Source organism: Athene noctua, chromosome 2, assembly GCF_965140245.1.
Source record: "Athene noctua chromosome 2, bAthNoc1.hap1.1, whole genome shotgun sequence".
NCBI lineage: Eukaryota > Metazoa > Chordata > Aves > Strigiformes > Strigidae > Athene > Athene noctua.
In genome coordinates this window covers 142553826-142568953 of record NC_134038.1, presented here as the reverse complement: position 1 = coordinate 142568953, position 15128 = coordinate 142553826, and the positions used below count along the sequence as shown (strand labels likewise).

Genomic DNA, 15128 nt, shown 5'->3' with positions numbered 1-15128 from the left:
AGTTTTTCTTCCTTAGTCAAACTAGCGTTTCTTATGGAATCATGTAACCTCAAGAAAACAGTAAGCCAGCAACTGTGTGAACCTGTTCCCTGCTTGTAACAAATATGTGGAAGATTTCCTGCCTTCCATATTAACAGAATATAAAGTGTTTACTTGCAATAAAGTTTTGTGGGTATTTTTTTCTTTGTTAACTTCTAGCGTAAAGAAGTTTTTAACTATCATGTGAATTACCAAGAGAATACATTGTCGTGGTCCCAGGCTATTTGTGTTGTTTCTTATCCCTGACATTTTAATTCACCACTGAATTTATACTTTGCATGTTTAAGTACTGGTAAGACATGAAAGTTGGAGGGTTAAATCTGTAGACAGTGCTTTAAAGCTCCTGTGATAATTGTTCTTAGGTATGTATTCCTTTACTGTGGCTCTTGAGACAACTATTTAATAGACAACATTTGAATAATACAAATGTGCGGTTGGTAAAAATGGATTAGGGTTTCAGGGTGGTACCAATGGGTGATATTTAATATTGAATGACATGTATTAAGACAAATGCTTTTATATATAATTTATTTGGCATTGTAAATGCATTTATCTTGTGAGATACAGACCCCCTGTTGCCACATGAAGTATTCTGGAAAGGTTTGGAGTAAATAAATAATAAAACCACTTTGATATACAATCTAACAATATTAAATATTAAGACTTTCACATGATTGATTTTAATACTTAATTAACTTATTTAAAGTCCAACGTACTTCTGTTTTTGTATTAAAGATCAGACAGGCAGAAGTTAAAATGCAGGAAATGTTATTAAGTGGGACAAAATTAATTTCATTTCATGATCATCAGACTCACTGGCTGTTAACCTGTCCATCAGTGGCATGATCTTGTTTGTTTTGTTCTGGACCCCAGATGATGTTAATCTGCTCTACCGTGTCAGTCCATTTTTATGTTTGCATCATTCTATTTTAATGATACTTAATCTGATACATTTTATAAAAGAAAACAGACTTGCTTTATGCTCTCCAAAGTTTGTCAAATTGTGCACTTTTCTTCTGAGGTACTAAGTGTTCCTCCTAAGGCATGTTTCTTCAGCAGGTGGTGGCAACCTGTGGAAGTGACTGAGTAGAAACCTTAGCTAGCTTTAAACTGGGAGAGGGTGGAGTGTTTGGGTTTGGTGGATTTTTGTTGGGTTGTTTTTGGGTTTTTTTTGGAGTCACTTGAACTACTATCTTCTGTATTTAAACAGAGGTGGTGGTAGTAAAGGGCTCAGGTATGGAGAGTAGAAGAGCTCAGTGCTATGAAATATCGGTGGTCCACAGTAAAAATCACTGCCAGAGCAAAGAATAAAGCAGTTAACATTACAGGTTGGACAAAATTTTCAAAAATGCCTGTTAATAATGTGTCTTAATAACAAGTACCCAGCCTGAAATACACCAAATTGTCCTCATTTTCCAAAGTTCATGCTCAGGACTGTCTCCTGCTCAATCCTCTATTCAGAGAAAACATGACTTTTTTTTTCTTTCCTCATTTGGGGGGAATAATTTCAGGCCCATAATATTTTGCCATTGAAAGAAAACCCAGGGTCTGGAACTGTTTCTAGATTATTTGCAAGTCTTCTTTGTTTTAAAATTGTTCTTATTTAAAACATTGTTTTTATTTAAAACAATGTACTTCATTGTTTTAAATAAACACCATGCAAGTTTATTCTCCTAATACTTAATTCCTTATCTACTTTAAAATGTTTTCACTTCTGTAGAATCCTTACTTCTGTGTGCTAACATTGCTTGATTACTTCATAAGCTGCAAATGAGGGGCAGAATTGTGAACCTTCATAACATGATGCTGCCAAACTTAACAAAACATGCATAAGACCATTACCACATCAGACACTTGCTTTTAGTCAGGTCGTTTTAATCAATTTGACTTCACAGGGCAGCTAATTTATCACTTAGCTAAACAAGTATTTCCTCTACTTGTCATCAATTTAAGTAATTAAAATGGTAAACTTTGCTATATGGCATGAAATAAAAGGCCCAAAGATAATTTGGAGAAGGTGGTTGATACAGTCTGATAGAGTGAATACGAAGTATTATTTAAATATTTTGATATGCTTCAGTAGTTTTCAGAAATGTCATATTCCAATAGCTTTGCTGGTACTGATACAAAGTGATTTTTATTTTTAGCATATCCAAGATTAAACAGCTTTGTTCAGCTTCTTCCTCAATATTAGCGGGTTCTCTTTTTCCTGTCTTTAAGCATAAAATGTTTTGCTTTTTTGCTTGATCATTTGGGGATAAGAGGATGTCAGAGAGCAGGAGTGGGGCAAGTGCTGCAATTTGTGCAGTTGTTCTGCCGTGGTCCTGAGTACCTCCTCAAGCTTGCAATTCCTCTCCTTTCATTTCACCACAGGGGGATGGGAAGAGAGGGAAAATGGATGTTGTAAAAGCTCCGAATTGCCTGCTTCTTTTTCACCTACTCAGTTGCACCTTCAGAATATCCTTTGTGAGACTGATTATATTTTCTAATTTTGCCCAAACAATATGAATACACTTCACATCTTAAATATTAATTTTGATACGTTTTGGTGTGTTTTGTAGTTTGAATAACTAATTTTTAAAAGTCTCTATAAACACTGATGATTAAGGGAAACATTTTAGATGAAGTATTTCTAGGGTTTTTTATAAATTGAAATAATTTAGTAACTATTTTTGAAACAATGCTTGTTATCCATAAACTGGTCCTTTGAATACTGAGTATTTGTATTCAGTATCTGTTGCAGGTGAAGAGGTAAATGAACGTCTTATGACTTGAAATAAGTTACAGTATTCATGTTCAACTTGTTTATGAAATACTGATTTTAAATTTATCAGAATTTTTGAGATTAGTTTTAGTCTTGCCACCTGCTCTCATGGTAGTGAATAGTCTCACTGCTAAAAGAACTGTAGAAGTTTGTTTTTATTTTGAACTTTTCATCTTCTAACTGAAAATTCATTATAATCAGTTTATTGTATGAACATTTATTATAATCTTACTACAGATTACTCTGATGTTTTGTACAGTTCTGGTTATAGCAGTATACTTTTATGTTTGTGCAATACATGTTTTTGCCATGTTTTGCCCAACTGCAGTCCAAACACAACTGGTGCTTCATTGGCAGTTCAGCTATTGATAGAAGAATATCTCACTTAGAATTTTCTCTTTGTCTTGTATTTCTAGATCGATAGATATGAGTTATGCATATTAATGGAAGATGAAGTATGGTTGAGTTGAAGCTGTTGCTACTGACAGTCTGGTGAAGAAGTGGGTTTTCATTTTGAATGTTTTAAATGTTATTTTTTTAAGCATTCCAAATTCACAGGTTTGTATACAGGAAGAATGGCAATGCTGATGAAGGCATAGCTGTGTAAGAAAAATTAATCTGTGGCAAGTGGTGGTAGAAATAATATTATGTGTTAGAGCAGCTAATACAGAAGGCAAAAAAATTGTAAACTCTGGTGCACAAACCTCCTCATGTGTAAAAAAGAAGCAGCAGACCTCAAAGCTAAGTACTCACTGAGAACAGGAAACATTCTCTGAATTAGAATGGGTATGTTAAATCTAACTGTCTAATACAACAAGTAGCTGATCCCTGCTGTGTAGAAAGAGGTTGTTAGTAAGGTGGATGTTAGTAAACATCAGTTAAGTTTTTTCTAATGGAAACAGGTTGGTATTTTATCATCTATGGAATATGGAGGAGGTCACAGGGAGAGATGATATAAGCAAGTATCTCCATAGAGTCCCTTTAATATCCAGTGGAGTTCTGTTTTGAGTCCATAAGCCTATGTTTTGAGGGATTTTTGGTCTCCATTGAGAAACTAGGCTGTCAGGTCACAGACGTACTGGAAAGCAGACTGGATTCACTCAATGTGCGTTGGTCCATGAGGAGCAGACTGGTGATGCTCTCCTCCATGGTGCGTGAGGACTCCCCCTGCTTGCGTACTTAAGGAGAGTAGCCAGTCAAGGAGTTTATATGCCTGTATTTTCCTTGGGCTCATGGGTAGATTAGTGTCTCTTCATTTCCCTAACTAGATAAATGTTTCCTGTGTAGCCTTAATTATTTTTTTTCACGTATATTAAAGAATAGTTGAACTCTCAGTGCTGGGAAGGGTGCCTGGTCTTCAAGTTTTTATCGCTTTATCTTTGGAGGGGATAAAAAAAGTAGGAATAGGTAAGAGACACTATTAGCTTTGACTGAGATGTGAGATTTAACTAGATAGCCAGTATCGAGTCTTGTAATCTAATAATTGAATTTCAGATTTTTATAACATTTTTATTGTTTCACATGAGAAAGTTTTTAAATTGCATCTTATTTAATATGAACAATATGTTTTAGGCCATTACAAATCAACTACAAACCTGTAAAGAATTAATCTGTCTCAGAGTAAGATCCCAGGTGTGATCATAATTGTTTAATAGATCTCTTTGCTCTTTGTTTGAAGATCTGAAAAGAACTTAAGTATAAAACTGTAAAGAAAATTGCTTGGACTAAGGAGTGACAAGACTAATAGACAGTGATTTATTTTTTTTTTATACTAATCAAATGTATCCATAAACAAAACACAAGTAACTGATTAAATCACTGTACAAGTATCAAAAGTAAATCTATTCGTCTGTTTAAAACTGCACTAACCCTCTGTAAAGTAAATTATGGCTCTTATATGTTGTAAAGGCATGGCATTCAGGGAGTATTTTAAAAAAGAGAAGGTAGATACAGAACCGAAGAATAAAGAAGAATAAACTTACTAGGGCTAATTTCGTATCGTGTTGTAAATGTAAGACAATGTAAGTCTGAAGCATATTGTGTCTTAACTAAATGGTGGCTGCTAGAACTACAAAGTCTGATACGGTCATTTTGCACATAGTTCTCAGTTTGAAAGGTTATGCCTTTGTCAGATCATGTATCAATGGCTGAAAGAACCATAAAAATAAAAAGTTAAGCTCTGGCAGCACAGTTTGAAATAAGCTTGTAATTTTTGTGAAGACAAAATCAACAGATCAGTAGAAAGGTAATTAAAATGATACAGCAAAGGGAACAAGAGCAGCAACTAAAATTCCAGCAGGAGAAAATTATGAAAATCTCTTTCTGCAAAGTTGTTTTCTGTGGGTTTTTTTTTAAAGTAAGTTCTATCAAGTTTCATTTAAGATATCAGGTGATTATAAGCACGTCTCTAGATTATGTAGCCATAAGACTGAAGGTAAACATTGAAATGTTATTTAAGCAGCTAGCAAGTTTATAGATGTTTTTCTCCAAGTTACCATTCATGCATTTTTCATGATTATGGTTTATGGATTACATAGGAAACGCATGATGTGCCCTTGCACTAATAATACGTTTTGTTGAGCATGTACAAATTGTGGCTTTAGGCAATTCTGTGTTTTAGTGGTGTGTTTTATCATATGATTATAAGATTGTAATAATTTGATATAAATGTGTATCCCTGCAAAAATGGTCAGTCCTACCTTCCGTCAGTTCTGGCTGCTTGTTCCCAAGACCTTCAGATGTTCTCTTCTAGCTAAAAAGTAGTGAGAGATGATGGCATGATGATTTTAGCATAACAGTAACATAGGTGTCGAGGCAAATAAAGGATAAAACACATGAGGGATACAGCTGAGAGACCATCCTTTCAGAAATGGTCTGGGTGCATTGGTTTGAAGAAAATGCCTATCAGTGGCCCAACTACCTTTGTTTATTATTTAGCTTTTGGTGTGAACTCTGGGTGGTTTTTTTCATTTATTTGGTTGGCTGGTTGGTTGGTTGGTTGGGTTTTGGGTAGTATATAAAACTAGAGAGGTCTTAAGAATCCTAGTCCTCATTCATTTATTGACAGTAAACTGAAGGTATAAAGCATATATGCTCAATGCCATGCCATGTAAGCACCAAAGAAAAAGCATAATTAGTGATTTCTGAATTGATAATATACCAATCCTGCAAGTGTAGGTCTGTTCTATTCTATATTCTATATTCTATATTCTATATTCTATATTCTATATTCTATATTCTATATCCTATCCTGTTTCTCTTTGTGTTTGTCTTTGTACATTTCTTTTTAAATATGATTTTCTTGGAGTTAAAATGTTAAACTAAGCAGTTACAGTAAGTGATATTTAAAACTCAGATGCAGTCATGGGTAGCTACTTAGTTTGCTTCGGCAAATCAAACCTGTTTGGCTGGCATAGTTCTTTTGTGTTGCAAGTTAAGCTACATCTCTTTCAAGCTGTTAATAATTTGCTGTACAGTGACAAATATGCAGTCTTGACAAATGTACTCTTGCACTGTTAATGCACTGGAAAGGTCATTTTTCCTTCTTACTGCTCTGACCATCTGCTTTTCACCCCTTTATTGGCATCCTCATATTCGTTGCAACAAATATTACTTCCAACACTCCTCACATGGACTTCTAACATAGTTCTTGTTCATAGTGATTTGAATGCTACTCAACAGCCTGCAATGATGAACCTGCATCACCCACTTCCTGGGTTTTCAATTTTGTGCTTTTTCCCCTTTTGCCCTGCATTTTTGGAAGAGCTTATTTGTAAATATCTACTAGCCAGATGATAGTGTTTCTTCAAATGTCTCTTTAACATCATCTTTCTAGAAAGCTAATATAAATCTTGATCTTCAGCTGTCGTACCAGTCAATATTATCTCATTCTCTCTTTTTGCATGTGTTTGCATCCCTCTCTCTCTGCTGTCTTGTACTTCATCTATGATTTCTGAAAAAAGTAGTGGTTAAAAGGAAGTTTTTCTAGGATAAGAGATCCTGAGTCCCGTAGAGTGATGATGAGTCTCACCTCAGCTTTGTTCTATAACCTTCATCATCCCTAAGGACTAGCATCAGTTCTCCCTGGAATCAAACTTGAAGATGAGTTGAGGAAGTTAGAAAAAGGAAGGAAAGAGGTTTCTGCCCCACTTTACAGTCTGTTGAAACCACACTTGGACTTTTACTTGCAGTATGATAGTTGGAGGTACTACAATTCTTTTGGATTCCAAATAAAAAATTTGAATGGAAACACTGATGTTCTGCTATTAGACATCTAATGGTGATGTTATGCTTGGAAAATCAGGAAACATTTTAAGCATTTTTACTATTGACTTGTGAGATTGAAAAATAGCTGAAGGAACACTGAAGTGTTTGTTTCTCTGTTTTTTTTTTTTTCTCCAGATAAATACCCTTTAGCTGGAATTTACTATTGCCAATATGTATCATTCTGTGTCTGAAACCAGTCACCCTTTGCAAACAGAGGAACAAGAAATAGGCATTGATCCCTTGCAGAGTTATTTGCACAAGCCAGGTGAAGGTGAGTTTTGTATCTCTGTATGGTTTTGACTTTATACCTATAAACCTTATATAAGTGTGTCATGATAACTGTAGCTGTCATAATTTGTTTAATTCTCTCAATGAAGTTGAACAGGGCATCTTAAAGAACATTTCACAGAGTATGTGTAGAACACTCTGACACTAATGAAAACCACGAAAAGTCAACTTTCAATTACAGACAGAAACATTAGCCAAATGTTTAATGCGCTGTCATCCTTTTTTAATCATAAACCAAACACTGACTTCAGCATAAGAATATTGAAATGCAGTATGGTTTTATGTTACTTTCTCAAGCATGGTTTTAGACTGCCTAGGTTTTAGGGATTTCTTCTGGTTTCTTTTTTAATTCTGCAATAAAGTTCAGTATGTTATTTTGGCTGAGATTATGCAAATAAAAAGGCTGATTTTCCTTTTTTTGTTGTTTGACTCAGCACCTATATTCTTATTTCGAAAAAAAATCTGGAAGTTCAGTTAGAATGAACAGGCTCTAAAGGTAGAAATTACTGTGTAACCTAAAGTAAATTTATTAAATGCAGTATTTGGAAGACTTTAATGAACAGTGAGAACAAACTGCTTGCATAATGCAATGAATGTCTGTGTTGCTTGTCTTTTCTACTTATTTGCTAGTAGTGGCAGTATAGTTGGTTCGAAGAAAGTGATAAGCTTAACGAGAAAGCTCGTCCTTGTCATGAAAACATTCCTCAAGTACTCAGTTATGCACAGTGGCACCTTAACTACCTGTAATTTTCCAGTCATTGAACACATGTACCAGGAGGGCAAAATAAAAAATTTATTTTAAATTACAGAGTTGAAACAAGTTTGTCACATTTCCTAAGTCCCTCACCCAGATCAACCAGTCTGTGTGGGTGTATCTGTCTATAAATCTTCTGTTTACTAGTGCTTATTAAAAAGCTATGTGAAGTTTTGTTTAGTTGTGTTTATTACTTCAGTTTATAAGAAGCTGATGTTTTGCTATAAAATATATTAGTAAAAGTTCCTTGTCCCTTTGAGCTAATTTTTTAAAATTTTTTCTGCATTGGTTTATAAAGCTTTTTCAATGTTAGAAAATGAGAATGAACATCTAGGGGGAAGTATTTTAAAACCTGACAATTAAATGAAATAGCTTTTCTAGGTCAGTGCTCCTCCTCTATTATATTTGACATCTTAACAATATGGAGCCATTTTAGTTTGCTAAACTAAATGCACTTTTGTCCATGTTTTTAGAAACTTGAAAATAATCTTTTGCAATAACCTAAAATACTAACCATTTTCCAGAGGAAATATAGCTTGCTTCTAGTCAACTCCAATCAAGAAAAAGATAAGCATTTTCTTCTGATAATTTTCCTTAAAAAATACTGGTAATTCTCTCAACTTGGTTTCAAGAAAAATCAAGATTTTTACCCTGTTAAAAAAAAAAAAACACTTTAAATTAATTTTGCCCTTTATTGTGCCCAGAGCGATTAGTTACCTTGACTGAAAAGGTTTCTCATTTTTATCCCAACCTTAACATTTCTATGACATACAAAGTTATTAGTATTGAATTGATGTTTAAAAGTGCCATTAATTCATTTACCCCAAATGTTCATTAACAATGTAAATGTATGCTGATGTTCTATGAGACAAGGAAGTGACTAATGACTCTTCGCACTAACAACACTTAAAATGAATAGAAACTTTAGATAGCTAATCTTGAAGTAATCAAGACCCTCATTCAGCTTGGCATCTCTGTATGCTCTAAAACAGCTGTCAACTGTTAAAAATATATACACAACACACACATACGCACATGCGAAGATAAAGATATGTAAATACATGGTTCCCCAAGTCATAAAGGTTACCAACTATGGTACATTTTTTATGTTCTGTCTATGTAAATATTTTATATAAAGCATCCATTTCATCTCCATAGGATTTTTTACTGTGAAACACATACTGCATTTTAATTTGAAACTTTATGTATCCCAAACAAATCTTTGAAGTTTTAATATTTCATTTTAAATAAAACATAGACTTAGATGGTGTTACATCTTTGGACATCAAAGTATACAGTCATTCCTGTCCATGCAGTCTGTCCATCCTTGTCTTCACAGAAGTATTTCAAGACAAAGTTTTTCAGCTTGACCTCAAGTTTCAGGCATTATACAAAATAATCAACTTGGTGAGAATCTGTATCTTCTGTATCATATAACCATAGAAATATGGAAGAGAGGTGATCCATCAGTTGGGGATGTTCTATGCAATATTGTGGAATATCAGGACATCTGAATTGTTTTTTGAAGCTGTGCTGTGTGCTTAAAGTATTATCTTGAAGGCAAAGTGATAGAAGTCTTCACTTAGATGGGGTAATAAAAATAAAACACATCACTGATAAGGATGCTGAAATAAAATATTTAATCATAGACCTAGTCAGATTCATTAATCTGCATGAAGTATTGTATTTTTAGTATGTGCTGCTGATACCAAAAGCTGATGGAGAAGCAGGAGATGTTCTGTCCAGCTCTAATTTTGAAATACTCTTAGAAGGCATTTTCATAAAATGAAAGAAATATCAGAAATACATGGATTGCTGTGAGGCATAGCTGGTTGGAAAACTGCATGCATAGACTACTTTTTGTTCATTTGCTGTCAGCTAGGAAGGATATATTGGATGGGATTCCAGAAATATGTTGATTGAGTCTAGTAGTATTCAGTGCTTTTATTAAAATCTCAGTGAAGCTATAGAGAGAAAACATGGTTTATTTGGGACAGGGCTCTTAGCACAATGAAGGGCACACATACAGTTCAAAGTATTCTTGAGATTTTGGAGAAGTGGCCTCAGAAGAATGAGATATGGTTCGCTAGGAACAGCTGCAAGGATTAATGTTGCGAATGCTAGGCAGGAGACAATTACCTAGCTGAAAAAACAAAAGTAGAGCATTACAGATGAGGTAAGTGTCATTTGGAGAAAGATCTGGGCGTTCATAGCACTCCAAATTTTGTGTAACTGAGGAACTTTCAATCTTGAGTTATGATGAGTCATGAGAATGTGCTTGTTTGCAAGTTTTAAAAATTCAGGAGAGGCTGTTAACTAATTGACAGTCAAGATCTTTTTTCTATCCCTTTAAAACATACCAAAAAAATAGATAAGATAGTGTTTCAGTCTTTTTCTGACGGTTGATTTGGCCTATGCTATTCTCCTTGTGTCTGATTTTTTTTCAAGATATAAGATTGTGCATTGAGTATATGTACTTATATATGCTTTTATAATATCATTCTTAATGGTAAGAAATCTGTGGCAGAGATTCTTACTTTTGCATTTTGATACTTCAAATGGAAGATGTAATTCATTTAAGAAATTTTAAGTTTGGATTATATCTTTTAGATCTGGTTGTATTTTAATTTATATGCATGTATGTATGTGTGCATTGTTAAGTTTGCTTTTGACTATAGTAAGTTAATGGTATCTTGCTACATTTTCTGTTCTAAGAATCTTCATGATATTGTTCATTTTATTCTAACAATTTTTTGAATTATTCCCTCTGAAATAGGGAACTTTATCAGAGAAACTGATGAACCTTACTTTTTTTTGTCTCCAGCAGAGACTTTATAAATCCTGAATATATGAAGAGAAATTTCAGAAACTTTGTTATTCTGCCTTCTCTTTCTGCATTGCTTCTGACAAACTATTTTGTTTGTTTCCAGATGCTTGAGGTTTCTATTACATTAAAATGGAATAACTAGGTTAACTGTTTCTGACCTGCTGTAAATTTTTACTCTGAGTTACAGCATTCACCACATTCTGACACAAGTTGTGAAGAGTGTAGTAGGTAGTATTCCCATTTCATTGATGTAATGAGAAAGTTGATCCTCTAAGGACAGACTGGAACAATGCATTTAATACTCTTCAATTTAATTTGCTCAATATCACAATTAATACAATTAAGGTCACTTGAAATGAAACTATTAACGAATTGGGTAATTTACTTTAACAATGTCAGTGTGTTCTCACAATTACATTTGCTTTAATTAGTGTACAAGCTATTACTTAATAGCATACTTCACATAGAAAAATGTAATGTGTTCTTTGTTCTTAATAGAAGAAAAGGAGAAATGTTTAATGGGTCTGAGTGTTTTGGATTTAGAGTTGGGGGGGGGGGGGGGGGGGTATATTTAATGTCCAAAGGCTACAGTTGGTGAGGACAGAGAAGGCTGATGTAGCTAATGTAGCTGGAAGGACAAAGATAACTACCAGAGTGTGTGACTGAAATTAATCCAGTTGAAGATAGATCAGTTGCCCACCTCATACTTACCATTGCATCCATCCTGATTGTCAAGTTTGCCGTGAAAAAAATATGAGAGATAGCAAGAGAACATTCATACTTCCATTTTGATCACATTCTGTGTGTTTCCATTGCTTGTCTTTGGAGAATTTTGCTGTTTTGGTGTTAACCTCATAACTCTGATCACTGGAAAGTATTACCATGTAGAACTACACCTTACATGAAATTTGAGATACCTGGTTTATATCAGTGTTACACAGAAAACATCTAGAAAATGAGGGGAATGAATTAATAAAGTAAATGTCACCTTTTGTGGACTAACAGGACCCATGCGCTATCAAACAATTTCCCCAAATCTTAAGTGTCATTCATACGGAACTGTTTTGGTCTTGGGTACATTTTTTCACCTTCTGGGGTTAAGCGAATTTTTGATGTCAGAAAATTGTATTGTCTCCTAATTAATCAGTAGCTATTCAGTGTTACAAGTTGGGGTTTTTTGCCCTTATAACCCCCTTCAGTCAGGGAGACAACGCTAATGCAGATTGCCCTGTATGGCATTTATCTGTCTCTGGTTTTAGAGATCATTTCCATGATGACATTTAAAAGAAACAGCCACAGAGGTCTAGACCTCTTTGTGTGAGAAGTACATTCCTAGGTAAAAGCACCTGAGAATGCAAATATAGTGAGTTCTTGGAGCCTCACTACTTTCTTATCAAATACTTTTGGTAGTGTATTGTATGACGTCATGTTTGTCATGTAAAGTGTGTTCTTTCATCTTCTCTACAGGGAGGGACATGTACATGAAGTAGAGCATTATGGTTTTAAGAATCCTTTTAAATATGCATGCTACTTTGTGTTTTCATTTAAAAGACAAGATTGCAACAGAGAACCTCTTTGCATTATATTGGAACAGAAGATACTGAGGGTTGTGATTGCTCTTAACATCTTTGAGATTTCACGCTATGGCCAGCACCAGGCCCTGAGAACCTCCCGTGTCCTTCATTGGCAAGTCTCACCCTTCAGGCAGAAAGCTTCAGTGTGCCCCACCATCACAGTTGTTATTAGTCATCCTCGTTCAAAACCCTTGTGCTTCTCCTCCTGGGCTTGGCTTTTCCATTAAAGGCACTGAAGAGCTGTCTTCAGTCTGGTTTGCTTTGTATTGGATGAATAAAAGCAAGAACGGTTTTCACATCTTCAAACACCATATGCTAACTAACAAGCATTTTAATATTCATTTATTAATAATAACTACTGTTTAGGTTGCTTCTAATTGAGCAGCAACAAGATTGTAGTGACAAAGGCTGTTGGAGCAACATGGTATGTCTTGAGCTAACTCAGCCTGTCACTAGCTCCTTCCCTACAGGACTTCATTTTGTCTTTTCTGTATTAGAAATACATTGTTATTAAGAAATCAGTTAATGCAGGAGCCATGCATGTTTAAAAATATTTTTTTTTAATATAAAGTTAGTTGAAATTTGTCAACACACACTATATTTTTTCCTTTAAAAGCTGTATTTTTACAGGTGTTGAAATGCCCATAGAAATTTGCCAGTTGTGGGCCCTTTGGTTTCAGTGCCTTGCTGCAAATTTGTATTTTAGGAACTGCAGGAGTATTTTAAATTACTTCAGCTGTGGGAGTTAATGTGAGTAGCTGACACAGTCTTGTGGATTACCTGCTTACAGAATTGGATTTTCCTCTTAGAATTGGTAGCTCAATTTTTATTTTTATTTTTATTTTTTAATATTTTTGTGTGTGTGTGTGTGATTTCATGTGAGTTGCACATTACATTAATTCCAGTTTGGAGGTTATACTGTGGCATGGGTAACTGGCACAAACATCATTTAGGGAAATTGACTTCAGTGGTTGGTAAAGCAGGTATTAGAGAAGACCGTTTGGACAGCAATGTCTGTTGATCTAAAATAAATCTAAGATATTAATTTTGAAAGTTTTACTCTAAATTGGTGTATGAAAATAAGAGCATTCTCACTAATGACACTGGCACACTACCTTGGTTCAGTCATCTCAGCTGGGAGTTTCCAGTTATTTCCAGATAGAGTCCTGCCTGAATACTGACATAAATCACTTGTCAGCCTCATGTCATTCTTCTAATAAGTCCTTGTGACCCTACTTTGGGAAAAGCTGATTTCAGCATTTCTTTTTCTTTTACTGGCTTTTCCCAAATCCATTTTAAAGCTCAACTAGTTGGCTCTCATCTCACTTCCTAGTATACCTGTAGTATAATACGTGCAGTATAAAAGGAAATGATGCAAGTTGAATGAAAAAGAAAGATTTTGTTTACTAAATTTTACATGCTTAGAGGAGCTTAAAATACCAAGCAAAAATTTCCATTTTAAGTATAGTAACCTACTGAACAACAAAATTAAAACAGAATAATCTTTTTTAATGTGACCTCTGTAAGATGTAATTAAGAGTATGTTGAAACTAGTTCATTATTAGAAATTTTACAGAATCTAACAGTGAGAATGGAACAATTCTTTGAATATTTTACTCAGACTTGATACGGAAATATAATATGAAGGTTACTACCAGTAAACACCTCACATATTAAGTGTTTCCAGGCAATGATCAAATTATGTTAAATGGCTATATCTCCTACATATGGAAAAGGCAGGTTCTCTTAATTTAAAAAAGTTGAACTGTACAAGTTTGATTGTACTCGTGTATGTATAATAAAAGACTAGTAAATCAGAATTCTAGCTGAGGCCAGCATGATTGGTACAGGATAATAATTAAATGTTTTGAGTTCACTTCTGTCCTGATGTACAGAAGATTGTAATTTACAAAGCAGTCTGTGAATTGTGTGCAGCTAGCTGATGTTACAGACCTCTCTATCTGAGATTAAATGAATGTTAAAACATTTTGAAAGAGTTTAACTGCCACAGATTTGATTGTATTAGAAATTGATTGCTCTATATAACAGAAATATGTCAGCACAGACGGGATCTTTCCTGTCTTTCATATATGTGGACATTTATAAAGAACTGGAATTCCTTATTTTAGAAAGGGAAGGCTTACACTTACTTTCACTTAAGTGCCAAGTGATACTGCAAAGCTTCAATTTTAGGCTTCTGATTGACTAATAAGCCTTATTCTTTAGCCTCCTTGGGTACCCCTGTCCTTGTCCTCTTTGGACATGCAAAATTTAAGAGGTGTGAAAGGGGCGAGGTATAAAGTGCCATCATACTTATTTTAAGTGTTAAGAAATTATCTGGTAAAATGTGTATAATTTATTGACAATCTGGCCTTTTAACAAAGAAAAATAGGCCTATGCTTAGGTTGCCACTGCTGCAACCGAAACAGCTGATACTTTAATGAACAACATACTGAGGGCCATCCAGGACATAAGGCAAATTAAGCAGGTTACAAACTGCGTATCTTCTGTTTAGGTGGAGGAGATCTCCCCAGCTCTGACAATTAGCTCCACTGATCAGGCAAGCAGACAGACAGAAACAGAAGGAGGCCATTTGTATCAATTTGTGGAACAGAA

The 15128-nt window shown here is 34.6% G+C and overlaps 1 protein-coding gene across 7 annotated transcripts in view; it reads left to right on the top strand.

Annotated features, from left to right (window-relative positions):
• The window catches only part of TBC1D5 (TBC1 domain family member 5), a 327916-nt gene that overhangs the window by 126856 nt on the left and 185932 nt on the right, over window positions 1–15128 (top strand). For 6 of the 7 annotated variants that reach the window (XM_074900506.1, XM_074900500.1, XM_074900502.1 and 3 more), the window contains one exon: window positions 7205–7340. In XM_074900506.1, the coding sequence (XP_074756607.1) occupies window positions 7241–7340 (100 nt within the window). In that variant the 5' untranslated portion in view covers window positions 7205–7240. Of the gene's footprint in view, window positions 1–7204; window positions 7341–15128 lie in introns of those variants that run through there. The other variant, XM_074900507.1, reaches the window with a different exon arrangement.